Source organism: Mustela nigripes, chromosome 15 (genome assembly GCF_022355385.1).
Source record: "Mustela nigripes isolate SB6536 chromosome 15, MUSNIG.SB6536, whole genome shotgun sequence".
In the NCBI taxonomy this organism is placed as follows: Eukaryota; Metazoa; Chordata; class Mammalia; order Carnivora; family Mustelidae; genus Mustela; species Mustela nigripes.
In genome coordinates, this window is record NC_081571.1 from 66,934,212 (window position 1) to 66,957,995 (window position 23,784).

At 38.3% G+C, this 23,784-nt stretch overlaps 1 protein-coding gene across 3 annotated transcripts in view; it reads left to right on the forward strand.

Moving 5' to 3' along the window:
• Positions 1 to 23,784, forward strand: part of GPC5 (glypican 5) — a 1,430,236-nt gene that overhangs the window by 281,364 nt on the left and 1,125,088 nt on the right. For all 3 annotated transcript variants that reach the window (XM_059377522.1, XM_059377523.1, XM_059377524.1), the window contains exon 3: positions 9,748 to 10,442. In XM_059377522.1, the coding sequence (XP_059233505.1) occupies positions 9,748 to 10,442 (695 nt within the window). The remainder of the gene's footprint in view (positions 1 to 9,747; positions 10,443 to 23,784) is intronic.

Sequence of the window (23,784 nt, forward strand, 5' to 3'; positions counted from 1 at the left end):
AAGTGACTCTTAATCTCACAAAACAAACAGAGGGTTGCTGGGGGGAGGGGGTTAGGGAGAAGGGGGTGGGATTATGGACATTGGGGAGGGTATGTGCTTTGGTGAGTGCTGTGAAGTGTGTAAACCTGGTGATTCACAGACCTGTACCCCTGGGGATAAAAATATATGTTTATAAAAAATAAAAAATTAAAAAAAATGCATTTAATCATCCCAGCCACCAAGTAAGGTAGAAAGTGTCATTCTACCTGCTTTGTGATAAGAATAAAGGAGGTGTGGGGAATGTAGAAAATTTATAGTCACATAACTAACATTTACTGTGGATTTGAACATACATCTATCAGAATGTAGGTGAGGCTTCTGATGAACCAAGAGTTGGGAGACATAAACATGAGCAGGACACGATTTCTGTCTCAGAGGACCTCTGATCCCTTAGGAAAGGGAGGAGGTTACAGTCATTCTTTTTTTTTTTTTTTAAGATTTTATTTATTTATTTGACAGACAGAAATCACAAGTAGGCAGAGAGGTAGATAGAGAGAGAGGGGGAAGCAGGCTCCCTACTGGGCAGAAAGCCCGATGCAGCCCTTGATTCCAGGACCCTGAGATCATGACCTGAGCCAAAGGCAGAGGCTTTAAACCACTGAGCCATGCAGGCGCCCAGTTACAGTCATTCTTAAAACATCTTTCCAGAGCAGGACCTAAGCACAGGGGGAGAGATCACCGAGTATCATCGTGCACTTTTTTTCATTTGAATTTCACAGATACGCTGTCGTATTCTTAGAACTGACACTATGATACATATTTTATTAAAGAAAAAATTGATATTTAGGGAAGTTAAATGGCTCATATGATTTGTTTGTGGAAGAGCCTAGACTAGCATCTTTGTCCTCTGAGTTTGCAAGTCAAGTGTAGACACTTGTTGTCGTCTATGATCAGTATTCTAGTAGGTAGAATGATGGCGTCTGGAGATAGCAGGGACCGAACTCTGCATCAACAAATCTGAAAAAAAGATCTTTGCAGATGTGATTAAGTTAAGGATCCTATGATGGCAAGATTGTCTGACATTATTTGGCTAGACCCTAAAAGCTATCACATTATATCCTTAAAAGAGAGACTGAGACTTGAGATACATATAGAAAAGACAATCTGAATATGAGGCAGAGACTGAATTTACACAACCATAAGCCAAAAACATGCTAGCAGCCACACAAAGCTGGAGGAGGCAAGGAATAGTTTCTCTCCTAGAACTTCTGGAGAGAGCTCAGCCTGGCGTACAGTGAGTTTAGCTTGGTGGCTCTGATTTTTACTTTTGGCATCCAGAGAGTAAATTTCTCTGGTTTTAAGCTGCTTATTTTGTGGTCATTTGCTGTAACAGTAGTAGGCAATTACTACAGGCATCTTCCATGCTTGGGGGGAGTGTGTTCCTTGATCCCAGATTGTTGCTTCCTTCTCCTCAAGAAAATCCCCTTGCAGATTACACACGAGTATTGACCAGTACAGACCGTCCTTCATCAGACCTCTGGTTATCTTCCCTTATCAAAGCAAGACTTTATTACCCAGCTCTCTCTCTCTCTCTCTCTCTCTCTCTTCACTTCTCTTGCTGCCATCCTTGGCAACTTTAGCACCCACTGTGTAGCCAGTATCCTTGTATCCACACATGCCCTACATTACATTTTTTTGTTTATTCAGAGAATGTCCTCGAACAGTTCTTATGCCCCCTGTTCAGCCATCAGTATTTATTTGTTGATCCAACTGCTCCTATCAGCATATGAACATCCAATAAATTCTCCCTCCTCCTAAAACAAATAGCTTTGACCTCACATTTCCCTCCTGTGCCTGTCTTGGTTCTCTACTTCCATTATAGCTGGGACATTCAAGAGAGTTCTCTATATATTGCCTCAATTCCCGTTCTCTTTTGTGCTCACATTCTGCTGAGGCAGCTCTGGTCAAGGTCACTAAGAGCCTCTTCTTGTCTGTGCCCATGGTCAGTTGTTATTCCTCATTTCACTTGACCTCTTAATAGTGTTTGACATGATGAATGACTGCCTTCTACCTGAATCATTTTCTTTCATTGGTTTCTGGCACAGTCTACTCTCCTGATTTTCTTTTTATTTCACTGGCTTTTTATTCTCATTCTCCTTGCTGGCTACTCCTACTTTCCTGCATCTTGGCACTATTCCCTGTCTTCCCTCCTTAGGTTATTTCATCCACTACCAAGGTTTGACCCTCTGTGCCCATCAGTCTCAGGTCTGTGTCACCGGGCTCCACTTTTCCCCTGAGACACAAATTATTTTCTCTAACTCTGTACTGAAAAGCTTTATTTCAATTTCTAATTGGCATCTCAATCTTAACATGTCCAAAATAGAACTTTGACTTTCCAGCTCCCACCGCACACAAACATGGTGGTTCCGTAGACTTGCCCATCTCGGCAGTTGGCACCACTGTGCATCCAGCTGCTGAGACCCAGGCTTCAGAGGTATCTTTCATTTACCCATTTTTCCTACATCTGCCTCCATGCAACAGCGAGTTTCTTTGGATACCACATAATACATGCGGTCAATGTGATGATTTTTGTAATTTACTTCTCTACCACCCCTGTCCAGCCCACCACGTCTGTCACCCTTGCTGTTATCACAGCTTATGAACTCAACTCCGTCTTCTCTCTCTTGCTCTTGTCCCAATGATCTGTTCTCCACACAGCAGCCACCACGATCCTTCAATATACAAACCAGATCACGTTTCTCCATGTGTGAAATTCTCCAGTAGGTCCTCATTCTGCGTATAAAATACAAGCTCCTTACCATGGTCTCTGAGGCCGTTCTGATTTCTTTGATCTTTCATGAAACCCTCCTGTCACTGTTCTTCAGTCACATTGAGTTTCTTCAGTTTTTTTAGTCAGCAAGCTTCTTCACAACTCAGAACCGTGCCTTCTATTTCCAGTGAACCTACCAACGACACCTCATCTGCTCATGGGTGGCTTTTTTCATTATTGAAATCTTTCTTTTTTTTTTTAAAGATTTTATTTATTTATTTGACAGAGAGAGATCACAAGTAGGCAGAGAGGCAGGCAGAGAGAGAGAGGGAAGCAGGCTCCCTGCTGAGCAGAGAGCCCGATGCGGGCCTCGATCCCAGGACCCTGGGATCATGACCTGAGCCGAAGGCAGCGGCTTAACCCACTGAGCCACCCAGGCGCCCCTCATTATTGAAATCTTTTCTCAAATTTGTTTCCTCAGTGGAGGCTTGTCTCCTCACATTATCTTAAATGGTCAATCCTTAGAAAATCGTTTTGCCCAAACCAGTTTACCAAATTAATTTTTTAATGTGCCAAATAACCAAATATTATATATAGTTTGGATATAGTTGGCAAATTCAGAAAGTTTGCTTTTAGGAATAGATTCGACAGGGAATTTACTTTTGATGAGTTGATTATGGACAGATTGACCTAGAGCCCTCCAAAACAGTGATCTTGTCACTTTCTGCCTTTTAATAATTTTTCCCATAGTATTTACTTAATACGGTGATAAATTGTATTTTGTGCCTGCTTTTATATCTTCTGTGCCTGCTTTTATATCTTCCTATCCTTTAGAGTTTAAGCCTCACGAGGGCAGAAACTTGTATGGCTTTTTCAACTTGAGTATTGAGGTCTACAGCAGGTACTCAAAAATAATGGTTTAATGAATGAGCGCAATAATGAGTGACAAAAAAAACAATTGGATTGTCCATTGAAGAAGGAATGGGCAATGTGTCACTCTAAGCTGAAAATATAGAACATTCTTATTTTCCTGAGCTATCAAAAAGAGAAAATGAGATTATAAAGTAAAGTGACGTAAAGGTTTTTCTTTAAATAAAGGAGACCAGTGTGTTGGAGTATGGAATGAAATGAAAGATAAAATAATAATAAAAAAAAATGGGGGAAAAACCCGACCAATAGTTATGGATTTTTTTTTAGTTTTCTATAATGGTAGAAGATGATATAAATCAGTGAAGAAAAAACAGTTTTATTTGACAGTTCTGTATTTCTAGATTGTATTTCTGAGTTTATTTATTTATTTTTAAAGATTTTACTTATTTATTAGAGGAAAGAGTGTGAGCAAGTGGGGGAGGGGCAGAGAGAGCGTAAGAGAGAATCCCAGACACACTGTGCTGATCATGGAGCCAGATGCAGGGCTCAGTCCCACAGCCCTGAGATCATGACTTGAGCCCAAGTCAAGAGTCTGATGCTTAACTAACTGAGTGACCCAGGCACCCCTGTTTCTAGGTTTATTTTAAAAATTATTAGATTTAAAATCTTAATCTCACAGTAACTTTAAACAATGTACAGTGAGTTGTTCAGCATGGATTTTATCTGTTACATAAATGCTTACATGAATTTAAGTCCTTGCTGATGCCATAAATTGCTTTTCAGAACATAAATGATTATAAAATGGTATTAATAATAAATGTGAAGCACCATGATAATCAAATCAGTGGGGAGGGAAATGAGGAAGGAGAAAGTTGAGAAAGTATTTTTCCATGCAGAGTGTGTCCAAGGAGACCAGATTAATTACCAGTATGTTAATTTTTGGTGATACAGATTAATATCCACTTACTATTTATTTGTATAGATGACTAATTTCTGAAGAATGATACTATAAATCATCCTTTATAACATTTAAAAATATGTCATTAAATTAATATTCTAGAAAAATTTTTTGCATATTCTATGAAAAAGTTCAGAAAATATGCAAATATCAAAGGGATGAGATCACTATAAAAACTTCCAGACTGGAGAAATTGGTAATTGCTTCTTTTACTTAAATATGCATAACTTTGGAGTTGCTATGATGGTCTTCTACTAATTAAAGGAATTATTAAATGTGACTATATTAAAATTATTGGAAGGCATTTTTGTTAAATGATAAAGGCAGAAGGAATTACAGTTCATTGTAATATGTATGCTATAAATACTGGTTGAGAAATTGCTCTTAAAATGGTCTGTCACTACCTATCTACTCATGTATTGATAATTCAGTACAGAGGAAAAGATAATTTCTGGCACAAACTAGCTCTAAAGTAGTCGGGTAGTAAGGAATTACGTGTGGTAGTAACAAAATCTGTGACTTGAGAATTGTGAGACACAAATATGTAGATATCCTCTGAAAATTTTTCTTCAACCCGGATACCCACTGGAAAATCATCTGATTATCCACAGTGGATAGGATTTAATCTTTCTTCATCTTTTTCATTGCTATGTTTGAGACTATCTGGAGTCTTAAATTGTAATAGACACTTCGAACTTTGTATCTTAAAATGTTCATATATCAAAAATAAAAATATGAAAAGGATCATAAAATGTCTATTCATGTCATGCAGAGGAGGGTTATTATAACAGTTATTTCATGATCATTAGATTTTGAAATCATCTTTATGTTTAAAGCAATAAAAGCCCCATAAATATGGTTTCTCCCATTGTAAAACGCTACCTGCATATAAGTCTTCACTGATTTTGCAATTTGTCAAATTTAATTTTAAATCACTATCATCTTGTTTTATCTCTACTGGTTGTATTTAAGCTAAATCCGTAGTTTACCTGTCATTTGTATGTACTCTAAAATGTCTCTAAAGGGAATGTGGGCTGATACGAGTTTCTAGTCATGGAAATTTTCTTATTAAATTTTCACAAGATGTTAATGTTGAAAATGGAAGTGGATGGAGATCACTTCATGCATTCTGCCTTCACTTTCTACTTAATGAGATGATATATAAATTAAGTCTTTCATAAAGCTGGGGGAAATTATGTTTTTATTCAATTAGTAATTAGAGTACAGTTTCTTGCTCAACCTACCACTCTTAGGCATTAAAAGGAGAGTTGGAAGGTTCCGGCCTTGGTCTGAGAGCATTGGAAAGAAGAGCTTATTGAAATTCTCAGTGAAAAACAACAGACAGATTTTTTTTTTCCCTAGTCTGTTTCTTAAATTCTTTAGCAAGACTAGCAAATGTTTATTTACTTTCAATAGGTGTTATAATTTTTGTCAACCAACAGAACACTATTATTTGAATAGCTTAGGTGAGATTTTTTTTCTTATTAAAACTTTGTAATGAAAGGACAGTATGGTTTCTCTTTAATAATGAAGTAGATGTGATATGTTATTTAGCATCTACCCTACCTTGGATTTATGCATATTGATTTTGTATGTGGATTATTCTTTTGCACAACAGCAAAATCACTGGTTTATATGACAGTTCTTTTCATAAGTATAAATTCTTTTTTTTTAAAATGCTTTTCTTTTTCTTTTTTTTTTTTTTAAGATTTTATTTATTTATTTGACAGGCAGAGATTACAAGTAGGCAGAGAGACAGGCAGAGAGATAAGAGGAAGCAGGTTCCCTGCCGAGTAGAGAGCCTGATCCAGGGCTCAATCCCAGGACCCTAGGATCATGACCGGAGCCAAAGGCAGAGGCTTAACCCACTGAACCACCCAGGTGCCCCGCCATCTTTTCTTTAAAAAAAAAAAAATAATAAATAAAATTACCCAGTGGATTGGCCTTTAGATCGTTCAGTTTCTGTTGTAAATGTTTATATATTAACATTTTATATTAGGATCAGAAATTCACAAAAGTATGTTTATCCCTCATCATTAAAGATTTAAATGTATATAGAACAGTTATTTGCTGTTCTCATCATCGGAGTTGAGAAATGTTTGGGATCACAAATACACACATTCAGAAATACTAACATATGTTTAGGTTAATCTAATTAACTGGAATGTGTCAATATCAGATTTAACACAGATTGAAAGACAAATCTTTATATTGCGATGAGTTGATAGCATACTGAGAAACTGCTGCAGAAGAGTTCATTTTAAAAAGACATTTTGTGGGGTACCTGGTGGCTCGGTGGGTTAAGCCTCTGCATTTGGCTCAGGTCATAATCCCAGGGTTCTAGGATCCAGCCCCGCATTGGGCTCTTTGCTTGGCAGGGAGTCTGCTTACCCCTTGATGTTTGAACATCACTTAGAGTTGGCAGAAATCAGAGGAACATCTGTAATTCCTGGGGTAGCATTCACCCTTCATTGCACTGAGAATCTTTGGTGGATATCAGTCACAATCACGTCTACAGCATGCACCTTAGAAAAAATGGTGGGAGGTATGTAAGTATGCCTCTGGTATTGGTATCTTTAAATCTATCCTCTTTTGATCTTAAAAGAAATCGCACACATTGCTATTTAACCTTCATTGGCAAATAATCTCATTTGCAACCTACCTCATAATTCTTGGCCACACACAGTTTGCGGAGAGACACGAGCCTCTATTAATGAGAACAATATAAGCTTAGCAGTTTTATTTTAGTTCAGATCACAGGTTTAATTCATTTTTCACACTCACTTTTGCGGGTCTCTGAAAGCAGAGTGCAGTGGTCAAGACGGCAATTCTGGGGTCAGACTGTCGGCTGGAATGCTTGTGGAGCTCCTCTATGAACGCAGGCAGAACCTGTCATAGGTTATCTGCAAGTGCAGTTTTTCAAAACCTGTCTAGGTTGAAGGACTCATGGAGGCAGATGGTTATATGCAGACTCGGGAACCAAAACAGCTGGGTTGCAAACGCCGCTGCAGATACCTGGCAGTCTGAATTTTCCTCACCCTGCCTGGGCCATCAGGTAAGCCCACTTGGCAGAGCAGCTAATCTCACTTGATGCCTCCCTTTACTCACATTTTTACTGAGCGTATAGTAGATAGCTTACATTCACGTGGGCACTGGAGATGCAGACATAACAGGTGTCCTGCTTCCTTAGTGCTCTGTGTTGCAACAGAGTCACAACCACCTTTAAAAGCCATCGTTTTGGGGATGCCTGGATGGCTCAGTGGGTTAAGCATCTGTCATTGGCTTAGATCGTGATCCCAGGGTCCTGGGATCAAGTCCCACATCAGGCTTCCTATTCTGGGATGAGCCTGCTTCCTCCTCTACCTCTCATGAATAAGTAAATAAAATATTTTTTAAAAACTAAAAAAAAAAAAAAATAATAATCAAAGCTGTTGCCTTTGATAATAGGTTAGATGCCCTTCTTTGGCTCAGACTGCTGTCACAGAATACGGGATGCCCTATATAAATGACAGAACACTTATTTCTCATAGTTCTGGAGGCCAGGAAGTCCAAGATTCTTGTTCTGGCAGATTCATTGTCTGGCAAGAACCTCCTTCCTGGTTCCCGGATGGTCATGTCACTGTGTCCTCACATAGCAGAAGGGACAAAGGAGCTCTCCAGAGCCTCTTTTGTGGAGGCACGAATCCCATTCACGAGGGCTTCACCCTCATGACCAAGTTACCTCCCCAAGGCCTCACTCCCAAGTGCCGTCGTCATATTGGAGATTAGATTTCAGCAGATTAATTTTAGGGGAGAAACAATCATTCTGTCTGGAGCAGGCACCTTAATATATCACACTAAAGCTTGAAACCCAACATTTCATGGTCTCAGCATAGAATCAGAATACACGATACTGTATTTCATCTGTCTGTGCTTTTCATAAAGGGGTTTGGTTTGGTTTGGTGTTGTTGCTATGTATCTGTTTGTAGTACACTACAGCATATTCTACGGCATATTCTTGACACAGTTCCACATTATTTGTAGCTCGCCTTGCACTTCTGCCTTTTATTATTTCGTTTTATTCTACTGTTGTTGCATCTCCTTTTATAATATATTCAGTGGTCTGATTAGTGAATTATTGTGTGGTCTTTTACAACCCAATTAAAAATAACGATGAGACCGGGGTTATGGGAGATAATTTTATTGAGTGTATTTTACAATTAATTATGTATTGATAACAGTCCAGCATCATTATTTATTATAATTAGGCTAATTATAAAATGTAATTACTAGAATATCCAAGGTATTCAACTGCTGCCTAAAGCTATCATTTTGAAATACAACTTTTGCTTGCCGATTACTACAGCCTTCCGTAATTTGTAGAAAAATTATGCTCTGTTATTTCTATGGAGAAATTGATTGGGAAGCATCCGTTCCTAAATGAGAAAATAAAATGTCACATGGTAGTTTGGTAGTTTTGGGGTGATAAGGTAATAAGAACAACAGAACACAGTTCAGAAGATGCTCACAGAGTTACTGTCATTGACTAATACAACTCATGACTTTCCTAATACTTAACAGGGTTTGCCAGTCAAAGCATTGTTTAACCATGAACTATTTTACTTTCTTTTTAATTTGACCATGCTAGGGGTGTCAGAGGATTATCAGTCTTGCCTATGGGCATTGAGCTTCTCTGTGCAATAACTGGTATATAATCTACTAGCTTTCATTCTGGGGGGGAAAAAAAGAAAAAAACAAGAAAAAGTGTAAAATACAGTAGGTGTTAATCAAACATCTAATGACAGTCTTTTATCAACAATGAACCCACGGCTGGAAATTATCTCCTCAGTGACACTTTTCCTTCCATCATTGGTGGATTACGGTTGACTGTGGAACAGAGTAAGTAGGCAACCACTATATCGTAACTTCTTTTTTATGTCTATACTTTCTAAAGATGTATGACTCTGGGAAATGCATCTTAAAATATTTATGTGGTATGTGTAATGCCTACTGTTGACCAGCCATTATCCTGGGAGGGCTAACGTAGGTTTAGTAGGTGGAGCACTCCCATTTGGATCCTTAGTGCATTGGGTAGGATGCATTAAGCTCATTTACTGTCTGGAGCAGACAGATGCACAGTTTCAACATGCAGACTAAGCCTTTTCCTGTTTTATCTCTGCTTTTGTCACAGAAACTCTGGAAACTCTCATCAGGCAAGCAGAGAACTACACCAGCATTCTCTTCTGCAACACCTACAGGAACATGGCCCTAGAGGCTGCAGCTTCCATTCAGGAGCTGTTCACTGACGTGGGGCTCTATTTATTTGGTGCGGATGTTAATCCCGAAGAGTTCATAAACCGATTCTTTGACAGTCTTTTCCCTCTCGTCTACAATCACCTCATTAACCCTGGCGTGTCGGACAGTTCCCTGGAATATTCGGAATGCCTCCGGATGGCCCGCCGGGATGTTAGTCCCTTTGGTAATATTCCCCAAAGAGTAATGGGGCAGATGGGGAGATCGCTGCTGCCGAGCCGCACGTTTCTGCAGGCGCTGAATCTGGGCATTGAAGTCATCAATACCACAGACCATCTGCACGTCTCCAAAGAGTGCAGCAGGGCCCTGCTGAGGATGCAGTACTGTCCTCTCTGCCAGGGCCTGACTCTCAGCAAGCCTTGCATGGGGTACTGCCTCAACGTCGTGAGAGGCTGCTTGGCACACACGGCAGAGCTGAATCCGCACTGGCATGCCTACATCCGGTCACTGGAGGAGCTCTCAGATGCCATGCATGGAACATACGACATTGAACATGTGCTCCTGAACTTCCATGTGCTTGTTAATGATGCTGTGACGCAAGCTCACCTCGATGGACAGAAGTTATCGGAACAGGTAAGCAGCCACACCACATCTCCTGACCCATGGCTTGGAACTCAGACATTAGCCCCATACATAAAGTTCCGTGCTTTATAAGCACACCGTTTATGAACTTGAAAATGATGACAGCTAAACAAGTTAGGGCCTCAGGAAAGAGTGGGAGAATGCATGGATTGCCATATTTGAGTCAAGGTATATTTTCTATATCTTACAGTAGAAGTTTGGTTAGCTGTGTTCCACTTTTTCCTTGAAGTAGAAGCCTTCTACTAGGGTTAGTTCAGTGAGGGAGAGGACTCTGGTTTAAAATCAGAACCAGCAAGGATTCGAATCTGCCCTCTGCCAGGAATTCCCAGATGCTTTAGATTCTTTGAGCCCGTCTCCTCATTGATTAAAAAAAAAAAAAAGAATAACACGTGACTTTTGGAGTATTCTTTTTTGGGAAGATAGACAATATGTATGTGAACTACCTAGTATGGTGCCTGTTACTCAAAAAAACGGGTCGTTATTGTTAGCATTTTCAAGGTGTTCAGCATTCAAATAGAAAATGCTAATGATATATTCATTAAATGAAGACTTGACAGCTTAATGTTCGGAAGTGTTTCTTCAGAGACTCTTCAGAATCTGTCACAGTGATGGTATAATGATTTTTCAAAATGTGCCATATGCAACATGGTGTTTTATTCCAAGAAGACTTTAGAAAGTGTTGGAAACAAAATCATGGAGTAAAAGGGAGCAGGAGTTTTCTGTTTCTCCCACCTTCTGTAGAATCATTTTCTTACATATTCACAGGCTCCTGAGTAACATTCTCATATCCCATATAATGAAATAGGACCTGTTGCTGGTGTTGACCCTCCATCATTTCTCCTGAAACAAAATTATAGTCCTTGGTGCTGAGAGAAGACATCTCCCGCCCGCCAGTACTAATTTACTGAATTAATAAACATCCTAATCATTAGCCTTATAAGTCAGTTTTTTAAATTTCTGGTAGATTTTGAATCTGAAAATATTTATGTGCAATCATCTCCTCACCTTTTTTCCTAACTTTCAGGGTCTTTGCAGGGCCCATGTGAGCCTATAACGTACCCTTAACCAGATTAGACATGGTGCCCTCTTTAGGTGCATGCCACACTTTTGTATGGCTTGGTGGGTAGAGAGTGAGCTGGATATCAACTCCTGCTTCCCAATTTATTCAGCTGGGTGTCCTTGGATAGTGAATGGGATTCCCAACCATATGCAGTGGTTGGAATCTCTCTGCAAGCTCGTTCCTTTCTGGAGATCAGATTAGCACCAGAACGTTTGGGAGGAATGTAATACACCAACTCAAAATGAGGTATAAAAGACATTGAAGGCTTCAAGTATTTATTAGTTACAAGAAATAAGATCCAAGAAGTAAATATGAATACTATGATATCGAGTATCTGCAGACAGGAGAACAGGCCCCAGAGCTCTGAAATCAAGCCTAGATTTGATTATTAATTTAGGGCATGCTATGCAAACATGTAGGGCTGGAGTTCTCTAATATCTCTAAGTATATAGGTTTTAATGCCTTTTATTATGTATTTTCAAGAACTGCAGGGCCTGTTTGTATCCTTAAAATCTATCACATAGAAAATTGTGTTTTTCCTATTTCAAACACTAAACTAATAGAGGTTCATACTTAGATAAACATGTTTTTCAAATCCTGCGTTTGCTAGTCATTTGTCATGTGGCCTGGGAAAGCTACTAACACCCTTTGAATCTGTTTGGTCTTGTGTGGAGAAGGCAGACACGGTTCAGGTGGACTAATGTCAGTAAGGCTCTGACATGGGTAGACACGGGTCCTAGAAATGCTTTTTCCTTTCCCTATTCTAAGGCTGGCCCTGAGCCGAATTCAGGGAAGCAGGTTGCTTTAGTATCTTAAAGGATTAGAATCACCATTGTACTTGTGTTTTATACATAAGTTTTGTTTTTATTTATTTTTAAAATATTCTATTTACTTATTTTAAAGAGAGAGTGGGGGTGAGCAGTGGGGAGAGGCAGAGAGAGGGAGGGAGAGAGAGAATCTCCAGCAGACTCCCGGCTGAGTGTGGAGCCCGACCTGGGGTTTGATCTCACCATCCTGAGATCATGACCTGAGCCCGCCCAAACCAAAAGTTGGAGGCTTAACCCACTGAGCCACCCAGGCACCCCTATAAACAAGTTTTAAACAAGATTGCTGTCATAGGAAACTCTGTGGTGGGTTTATAAAGAACGTTCTTTTCTTTTAGGCAAATCGTTTGATTTGCTAAATCAGTCGTCCTATGACTATTTTGAGAAATACCCATCATTACTAATACGTTGTAGATTCTTTTCTAAATGAAACAACTGAGATTCTCTTTAAAACTTATGGCAGCAGCAGAAGGAGATACTGACTTTAAATTCCTTGAAAATTGACTCATTAATATTTATTTCTGCCAACTTCAAAGTGATTTATAAGCTGTTTATCAAGCTTCGATAACCAGTTCACACATCAACGAATTTAACAAACTCAAAATAAATTACTGGAGAGCCAGAACATAATGACTTTCTCACATTCCCAAAGCAATCTCTGAGATCTAGGACTTCCAAGTCAAGTCCTCAGTAAATACATATTTTCACTTTAAGAAATCCATAGAGGTATCTGCTGTATCATGTTTCTGTTGGATGAATTTCAACTGGAAAGAAAAATGTTCTCAGTTTCCTGAGAAAATTGTAAGTATCTTCTATTTAATAAGCCATTAGAGAAACAGAATCTAATTTACAATAGAGTATTTTCATTTTATAATTATTCTGAGGCTTAAGGCAATGCTTAATTTAATAAAACACTAACAGAGAGTCAGCAAAGTGTAGATACTAAAAGCACAGGCTCTACTGTCGGACTGGATTTTACATCTGCTGTACACTTACTAGCTGTGAGTTTGAGCGTTTGATTACTGATCTCTCTCTGCTTTGGTGAAATACCTACCTAGAATAATACCTACACCATGGAGTTCTTGTTAGAATAAAATGAGCTTTCACACTTAGATGAGCGTCTTGTACATGGTGAATGTTTGCAGTCAAATGCTCTACCACTGAGCTATACCCTCTCATGGTGAATGTTTGAATCCTACTAATTATCATCTCATTGCATTATTTATGGATACTTTGTTGGTTTCTCTGATGTTGTAAATGCTCCCAAAGCAAACACGCCCTTCCTAATGTGGTGTAGAGTTAAAAAGTTTTTTAATCATTTAATGTAAGGAAATAATTGTCAAGATTCTCCTTGACTGAGAAAAAACCCTGGAATTTTTAGAAAAAATTATGCAACTCCATAATGTGTTTTAATATTAATGGCTATTAATTAATAATTAATAGATTATTTAATGATTAAATGATTTGATCATTTAATGACTGAATGATTCCTTATTAGGAAATCATTTATTTATTTTGTAAATAAAAACTTGGTTGTTTAGCTATTCATTGTATTTAGCATTTTTTAAAAAGATTTTATTTATTTATTTGTCAGACAGAGATCACAAGTAGGCAGAGAAGCAAGCAGAGAGAGAGAGAGGAGGAAGCAGGCTCCCTGCTTAATATAATTTAATATTTTACCTTACTCAAAGAACCCAGGACCTGTATTAATTTCAGCATTTCAACATCTTCTAAATGCAACAGATGTTACTAAGAAATTCAGCAGAGCATTGATTCTATACAATTTTAGAAGCAAAATATTTTTCCTGCTTTATTGGCATACAATTGACAACATCACATTTTTATTTAAATATTTGGTAGAATTCACCAGAGAAATTTGGTCCTGGGCTTTTCTTTGTCGAGAGGTGTTTGTTTTGTTTTGTTTTGTTTTTATTACTGATTTAATCTTCTTACACATTATTGGTCTGTTCAGATTTTTATTTCTTTTCATGATTTAGTTTTGGTAAGTTCTATGCTTCCAGGAATTTATCCATTTATTCTGGATTATCCACTGTGTTGGCATAAAGTTGGTCTTAGCTGTCTCTTATGATTCTTTATATTTCTGTGGTGTCAGTTGTAATATTTCCTCTTTCACTTATAATTTTATTATTTGAGACTTTCCGATTTTTTTGAGTCTAGCTACTTTTTTATCTTTTCAAAGACCAGCTCTTAATTTCATTGATATTTTCTATTGTTTTCCTAGTTTCCAATTTCATTTTTTTCCTTGATCTTTGTTATGTCTTTTCTTCTGGCAACTTTGGGCTCAGTTCTATTTTTCCCCTAGCTAAGGATGTAAAGTTACGTTGTTTATTTGTGAGTTTTTCCCCCTTACCATAGATGTTCATCACTATAAACTTGCCAGCCAGCACTGCTTTTGCTGGATCTCATAAATTTTGATCTGCTCTGTTTTCACAACTGGGATTGGGGGTTGCTCTCCAGACTGAATGGTGCTTTGCCGAGGATGGGATTTATGGCAAGTGTGTGTGTCTCAGTCCTGCTTGCCCATTTCAGGATCGGTGTTTTCTCAGTCCCCAATGTGTTCAGCTAGTTTCTGGATTTCTTTCAGAGGAAATTTCTCTATGTGTAGTTGTATGGTTTGTCCATTTGGTGCCTCTGTGGCAGGAGGGAAATTCAGGAGCCTCCTCTGTTGCTATCTTGGGAATTACTACCACAGAAAGCTTTTTTTTTTTTTTTTTTTTTTTTAAGTCTGTAATGGGTTGAGAAACATAATTTCCAACAGTAAAAGTCCTAATTTGTATTTTAAATAGATAATCAGTTTTTCACATCTCTTACCTATGCACTATTAGTAGAGATTCAGCTGGTTGCATTCAAATTACTTTAGAATAGCTATTCACTTCAATTTTAATACCTATCAAAATTGAGTTTAAGGTGAATTGTACACGCTAGTGCACTCTAATTAAACTCTGTTGTTGAGATAACTATACCTCATCACTTCCTGTCTATACACTCACATTTATCTGCATCTAAAAATGAAACCGTAATAAATTAATCATGTGTTTTTAAGTATCTCAGTGATATTCTTCTATATAAATTGAAAAGGAAAATTAAAATAGTAACCTGGATGATTTCTGGCAAGGCACTAATTTTGTTCTCTTTTTCTATAATGTGGCATACAATTTCCTAAAAATCACTGTTATACGATTTTGTATAATAGAGATTATAGGACAAATAAGGTTGAGACAACACATTACTCTCCAAAAGGTGCATCTCTGAAATGGTTTCCAGTGTGGGAATGGTAGGAGGAATGTACTTTCCAAGGACATGGGTAGGCGGAGGTTTGGAGCCTCCAATTACCTCTGTCCAGCTTGCATGTCACCTGGCAGTCACATCCTCTCGGGCACAACCTTCAACAGTTCCACAAGAAACAAAAAGCCAAGAAGGAATTATGTCTGAAGCAAACTTTTTTTTTTTTTTTAAACAAGCTTTTATTCATGTACGTTTTTGTATTTGGCTGCCGCAGAATAAAAGACCATGACCAAAAGTTGTAAATTAACAACCTATGGATCAGTTTTTTGGGTAGCTAGGTGAAACTTCATTGAAAACATACTCAGAATATACTTAAACTATCATTTTAACCTTTGCCTGATTTTTTATTTAATTTCTGTGGAGGGTTGATGTTATTAGTAGATTCTTCCACTGGACATGTTCTTCTACAAAGAACGAGCTCCACACGAGACAAGGGACAATCAGAAGACGTCAACTAGTCAGAAATGAAGGGGAAAGATACAAGTTTCTAGGGTAAAGGAGATCTCAGAGCGAATCCAATCTAAGCAGGCCAACCCAAGTAGAAAAACCTGTAAACTCATAAAAAGAAGATTCATTAGATTATGAGAGACCATTCAGTCCAAGTCATGGTCTCATACAGAAGTCACTTCAGGATGTTGTCACCTGCTTAGTTCCGCACACTAGTAGTGAGAGGAAACTGGGCTTTGCAGAATGGCGGCAGGAGTACGTAGCCATAATTAGTGGGTTCTCCTCTCAGGGCTGGAATCATTGAGCTCTTTTCAACTGTGGAGTGAGGCAAAAATTTTCTGACTAGAGGTAAATCAAAGGTTCTATTGTCCAGTGATTTTATGCTCAAATAAATGTAATATATCAAGATATTTCTGTAACGTGGTCAGCCTCTGCTGTTAAGAATTTTCCTCACATGCATGATAAGATCTAAATCCTTCATCTATTGGAGATTTTCCCCGTGCACTTATAGGTCATGGGGGAAAGGGAGGTCCAGTTTGGTCCTTTGAGGATGTCTCCAGAGCTTGAAATGATTTTCAGTAGTGAGGGCCAGTCAGGACCCACACACCTCATATGAGGTAAGCCTATTTTTTTTTTTTTAAGGAACACATTAGATTAGAAACTTGCATAATTTAAAGATAGATATTTCCTAAACCTTTGAGAATGTGGCATGATTAATTTGGGATGTTATCTTTCTGAGAAAGATTATAATATGAATTACTTGAGAATAAATACTGAAAGCCATGATGGTTTATTTCTACTTAATTTCCTAAGAGAAGAATAATTATTAAATGTCTTGTGAAGATCTAGAGATCTATAAAGGAAAATCTGGACAAAGATCTTCTGGAACAATGGCCTGTCTTGTTTGTAGATTATTTCTAGTTGTTTGTAAATTCATCCTTATGGTGAATGAATAGTTATGTCCTCAGTTGCCATGCATTGTACTCTAGACTCTAATGCTCTGAAGACAGGGACTTAGTCTTGACCTTAGTTAAGATTAGATCTTAAACTTTGGATATTTGAAGGCTGTTATTTTGCCTGCTTTCCCGATATCTTTCCAGACTATTCACTCCTGTTTTATTCAATTCTTCTTTTTAGGCTTTCTTGTTAGGATCACTGTTTCAACTTCACAGCTCTGTCTGGCTCTTCTGGAAAACTTGCTGACTCAGGATGGAGTTGGCCAGACTGGAGCAAGCCTGGGGGTTGACAACTGGTGGATACTGGGCATGGATCTTTTCATTCCCTCCCTATCACGGCCAAGTGCTTCTCTTTCCTCAGGGATCTGCCATCTGGAAGAGTCCTGCCCTTTGGTCTTAGGCCTCTGCCAAATGCATATTTTTTTTAATGAACAATGGAAGGACAGTATTCAAAACCTTTAATTTCTTCCTCATTCAATTTTTGTGTGATGTATTTGCTTTGTTAAGTTATTGTTGTTTCTCTGAGCAAACAGAGCTCTTATCTCAGTAACACGAGCTTTTGTGTCCTGGGCCTGAAGGTTTTAATAATACCCAGGGATTCTTTTTAATTTTTCTGAAGTATTTTTAATTGAATTTTCTAAGTGTGTGGCTGTTCAGATGCATCACTGATATTTTTAGCTGGTTTGGAGTGATTCCTTTCTACCTTAAATGGAGTAAATTCTCTCTAAATCGGAAGCTTCATGCATGAAACTTGGTTTCCTTTTCTTGATCAAGTTCAAGAAGCATATGATATTCCTGCTGCAATTTTCATCTCTCCCTTTCTACTTGTGTGTTTTCTGAATGCAACAAAGCTTTCTTGGTTGGAGATTTTTCACATGACTTTAAATGATTTTTGCATTGAGAATTCTAGCTTCTGCAGTTACTTGGTGTACATTTACTTTCTCTTCTTCTTTGAAAGTTTGTAAAGTGGTACTTAACTCAGTCATATAAATCAGCAGTCCTTTGGCTTCACCAATGAAGAAGCCTCCATTTTCCAGTGCCTTCCTTATATCCAATTTAATGTTTGCACAATCTCTGCTCTCTTCTCCAAGAACAGCAGCCCAACTATTCATCTGTAGTAAGTGTTCACCTAGAGGGTTGATCTGACCCTTTCTTATTGAGAACTCACTCTGTGGGCAGAGTTTTATGAGATTATTTTTTCTTTTTAGTAAATTTGTCTACTCTATGCTTCCATTTTTGAGGTTCTTATGAAAGGAACTTTATCCTTCTCTGAAGATTAGAATTTACCTCCAAAGTCCTCATTAATGCTGTCTGAAGCTTTTCTTCATTGTTTGGCTGGATTTTGAAGGCTGTTTTAGTTGCAGCTTTGACGCTTCTTCTAAGGAGTTAACTTTGTTTATAATGTCAACCATCATCTGAACTTGTAAACGTAGAGATTTTTCTCCTTTCCATGCTTCCTGTAAGTACCTGGTTTAAGCTCAAGTAAAGAGTGGTGGCTTTCTAGCTCTTTATTCATCATCTTCACGTTTATTATGTCTTAAGGAAGTTTTAAAGCTTGCCTCTGGCATAGTTAATTCAAATTCTCCAAACTCTCTTACTAAGTGGCCCAAATTCTCAAACCATTCGTTATTTTTACTCCAGAGGGTCAGACATTCTTGTGGTCAGTTCTTTGTTTCTCCTTGCATAGTAACAGAGGGTTTTAGACACAGAAAAAATCCCATTCTGACTGTAAAACTACCACTTCTCACAGTATTCTCTGGGCTGTTGGGCCCCCCACTGCTGGTCATGGAGCAACATTACACAGACTATCATGACCATCAGTGGAACTTCTCTGCACCCCAAGGCCATTGATGGGTCATCTCATGTTGCCATGACTCTATGGCCACAGTAGACTACACAGTTCTGCTCAGAATGTCCCTGGTGCCTAAAAACCAGGGCAGACCTCAGTGGAGGTGATAGAATTGACAAGAAAACAGTGCCTGCCACCCCTGGCCACCTCTTCACCCACAAAGTCAGCAGTCATATCACACGGCCGGGGGATATGGAATAGGCTCTGTAGGCCAAGACAGATACTCAGCCGCTCTGGCCACCTGGAGTCTTCCTGGACTGTGCCAAGAACTTAACAGGGAAATATCTTTCCACATCAGCAATTATTCTTGTTCAGGAAGCTCTACAGTGGAGGGTTGCATGTCCCCAACCCTGGCCCCTTCTTCTGTAAGCTTTTCATTTTGTGTCTTTGAAGACCTACTTCAACTGATGATGATCAGGGAAGACTCTGTCAGTGCTCCCCTTGGTATGTTTCTCGCTGGCCATGAATGTGTATGGGGGAAGGATGAGAAATGCAGTCTGATAGGCTCTGGGTAGGCTCTCCACTCAATTCTCTGTTTTCACATTTAACAACTAAGGAAGACCTAAGAGGACTTTTCAAAAATGTGCAGTCTAGCCATGGGGTCTTTGGCTCCACTCCCATTTTTCCCCTAGGACTGTGCCCTTAGGGCCTTTATGGACCAGAGGAGCTGGGAGCTGATATCTGACCCTTCAGCAGCTGTCTTTTGAGAAAAGGAGAACCTCCCAGTCTTTGAAGCTGAAGCTTCCTGGTTCCTTCTTCCATTTTCAGGCACTCTGTGTTTGTTTGGAGACTAGAACAAGCAGATGAGACACTGTTGTGGCTGCTGCTGCCACTGTTGCAAAACCACCCAAGGGCAGTGGGAAAAGGGATAGACGTAGAAAGCCAGCACCGGTGTGTGGTGGGTATGAAAGGTTCAGTATTAAGATGTGTCCTAAATTCTTCACTGACCTTTGAGCTGTGTTTGTCTGTATGATATGGACAGTCTGATTTGAAGAGGATCCCACTTTAGTCCATCAATCAACAGTAGGTGTTTGATGCTGGTTCTCGCCATTGGGCAAGGACTAATGCACATCAAGGTGACCTACCTCTGGGTCTGATCTAGGGATAGGAAATCTTTATCCAAGCAGACAGAGAAGGGCTCTAATAATAATCTCCTGTATTGCCAAATGTTATGTGGTTATAATTTCTCTCAATGAAGTAGTAATATTTTTGGAAGTTATCCAAAAAATGTATTATGCTAATACTCTTTTGATGATTTAATAGGAGAGAGCACCTGAGTTATCACAAGGTATATGTATTTTTTTGTTTGTTTGTTTTTAGTTACTATTTTACTCACTGTAAAGGCCATACTGTGCTCTGTAAAGCTACATGTTAATTTGCAGGTGGTTAATACATTAAAAATAATTTTTGTCCTGTTGAATTACAAGTTATTTTTATCTGAGTGAGAAAAACCCTGCAAAGTTTTTGTTTTATTTACCTGAAAAATATTAATCTTATTTGTTATTATTCTAACATTAGACTAATAGCCCAGTGTTCTTTTTTTTTTCCCCACTGACTATAATGCTAATCTCTTTCAAGCAGCTTTATTGCTCTTCTTATTTCCTCATTATGGAATTGAACAAGTCTTTCACAATAGCTCTTTATATATTCGTTTTAGAGGCATACATTTTATCTTTTTGAAAATGATACTTTAATGCATTGAGAAAAAGAAAAGGCACTACAGACTTTATTTCTTATAATGGGTAACATTGTTTTTGGTAAGTAGGAAGTGCCAGAAACTCAAATTCATTTAATACTTGCAGAGGAAAGGGGTGGCTATTAGGGCTGTATAACCAAAAAGGCCAATTGCTGCAGATAACTGAGGGTCTGATTTGATCTAGTTCCTCATAAACGCTATTGGGATTCTTGTCTACTTCTCAATGAAACTTGTCTGTGTTGGTTTGTTTCTCAGGCAGGCTTTCCCCAGATGGTAATGAGGTAAGCCATAAAACTTCTAGGGTCATCACCTTCTAGTTTAGCAAGAAAAAAAAATGACTTATTTCTCAGAATTTCCTATGTTATTGCTTATCACTCTGGTTTTGGGGCTCTTCCTTTCCCTGAGGCATCTACTGGTTTCTTGACTGGCCACCTTTGGGTCATTTCCCCATTGTGGAGCCATAAATGGGATCAGCTCACATGTCAGGACAGAGTTGGAGAGGGTATTTCTAGAAGAGGAATACAGGACACCAATGAAAACAGAAAACAAAAAAGAAAAATCAAACAAATGAGAAATGAAAATTACATAAATGAAGGATATAATTCATGATCACTATCTGTTAGAAATGTGCCCAAGAGCATCAATGTACCTATAACAATAAATTAAGATCTGAGCAGAATATAAATAAATACACAAATTAAAAATAAAACATAATAGAAATAGAAAAAATGTTAGAACTATTGTGTGTTCCAAGAACAGAATGGGATTACCAGAAGCATGTGCTTTAAATTCACAAGTAAGACATCCCTATCATGTATTATACTCGCCAAGCTAATGTTTACATAAAGGTACTAATTAATACAATAAGACAACGCATCAATAAAAATAACCTGATAAAAATAGGCAAAGGGTTTAGACATTCTCCAAGGAAAGTATAAATGTGGCTAGTAAAATAAATGTGGCTCGTAAAATATGTTCTACATCACTAGTCATTAAGAGCATTCACATCAAACCACAATGAGACAATGAGATACCACTTCGCGCCCCTCCTAGGGTGGCTATAATATAAACAGTCAATAATAACATGTATTGATTAACAACACAGGAAATGATAGATGTTGGTGAGGATGCCAACAGTGCCTTACACTGTTGGTAGGAATGCAGACTGGTACAGCCATTCTGGAGAAGAGTATGGAGGTTCCTCCAAAAGTGAGAAATAGAATCACTCTATTTTCCATCAGTTGCACCACTAGGTATTTACACAAAGGATATAAAAATACAGATTTGAAAGAGTACATGCCCCCCAATGTTTATAGCAGCATTATCATCAACAGCCAAACTGTGGAAAGGGCCCAATGTCCATCAACTGATGAATGGATAAAGAAGATATACTGTATATATACAATGGAATATTACTCAGCCATCAAGAAGAATTAAATCTTGTCATTTCATGGTAATTCGTGCCATTTCATGCTCTAATCATTACATGGATAGAGCTAGAGTGTATTATGCTAAGCAAAATACGTAAGAGAAAGACAAATACCATATGATTTCACTCATGTGGAATTTAAGAAACAAAACCGATGAACATATGGGAGGGTGATAAAAAGAGAGGGAAATAAACCATAAGATACTCATAAAGATAGAGAACACACTGAGGGTTTCTTGAGGGGTGGTGGGTGGGGGTAATGGGTTAAATGGGGGGTGGGTATTAAGGAGGGCCCTTGTGATGAGCCCTGTGTGTTGTATGTAAGTGATGAGTCACCATCTTCTGTTCCTGAAGCCGATACTATACTATATGTTAACTAATTAGAACTTAGGTTGCCTGGGTGGCTCAGTGGGTTAAAGCCTCTGCCTTCGGCTCAGGTCATGATCCCAGGGTCCTGGGATTGAGTCCTGCATCGGGCTCCCTGCTCAGCAGAGATCCTGCTTCCTCCTCTCTCTCTGTCTGCATCTCTGCCTACTTGTGATCTCTGTCAAATAAATAAATAAAATATTAAGAAAACTAATTAGAATTTGAATTAAAATTGAAAAAAAAAGACAAATCAAACAATAACAAGTGTTATTAAATCTGGACACTCATGCTTTGTTGGAGAGATTGTAAACTAGTGCAGCAACTTTGGAAAAGTTTGGCAGCTCCTTATATAGTTAAATGTAGGGTGAGCACATGACTGAGCCATTCTAGGCTAAGGTGTACCCAAGAGAACTGAATACAGATGTTTCTAAAAGCATATATAGACAACTGTGGCAGCTTTGTTTATAATAGCCAAAAAGTGGAAATGACCTAAATGTTTATCAGTTGCTGAATGGATAAGTAAAATGTCATATAACATTACAATGGAATATTTTTCTACAATAAAATAAGAATGAAGTACTGTTGCATACTACAATGTGATTGAACCTTGAAAAGATTATCTTATGTGAAAGAAGTTAGTCACAAAAGACCACATATCACATGATTCTAATCTTATGAAAAGTCTAGAATAGCAAATCCATTGAGACAGAAAGTAGATTAGTGGTTCCTGGGAGCTTGGGCGATGGGGGGAATGAAGAATTACTGCTAATGTGCATAGGACTGTTTTTGCAGGGGAAAGTGATAAAAATACTGGAAAATTATATAACAATGATGGTTGCATATCTCTGTCAACATAGTGAAATTCACTGAACTGCACATTTCAAAAGGGTGACTTTTATGGTACATCAATTGTATAACAATAAAGCTGTTATAAAAAAGTTATGTATAATTTTGAAAATTGGCTCCTACAAAAGGAAAACCGGCATATTCCAGGGAATGATTTCCATTTATAGGTTTGTTCTTTTTGTTGGCATATGCTTCTGGAGGCTTTGGGAACTCAGAGGGACAATGCGTCTATTCATTTGTCATCCAAATGACACACTAAAAATGTTTTTGGAGACATTTTATCATTTAATGCTTCAAGGTCTTTCAGTGAAATAATTCTCCCCCATATATTAAAGGTTATGTTTTCTCTGCAGATAGTAAACTTTCTGACCTTGAAAAAGTGCTTTTCTCATTGGAGAAGTTTTGGGGCCAGAGTATAAATGAAGAGACAGATAATCTCATTCATTTATCCAAACCTCCAACAAATACACGTGGAGCGTTCGCAGTGTACCAGGCATTGCTGGACACGGGCTGTGTACACCAGCTGGACAGCCAGCTGCTCTGTTGGAGCTGAC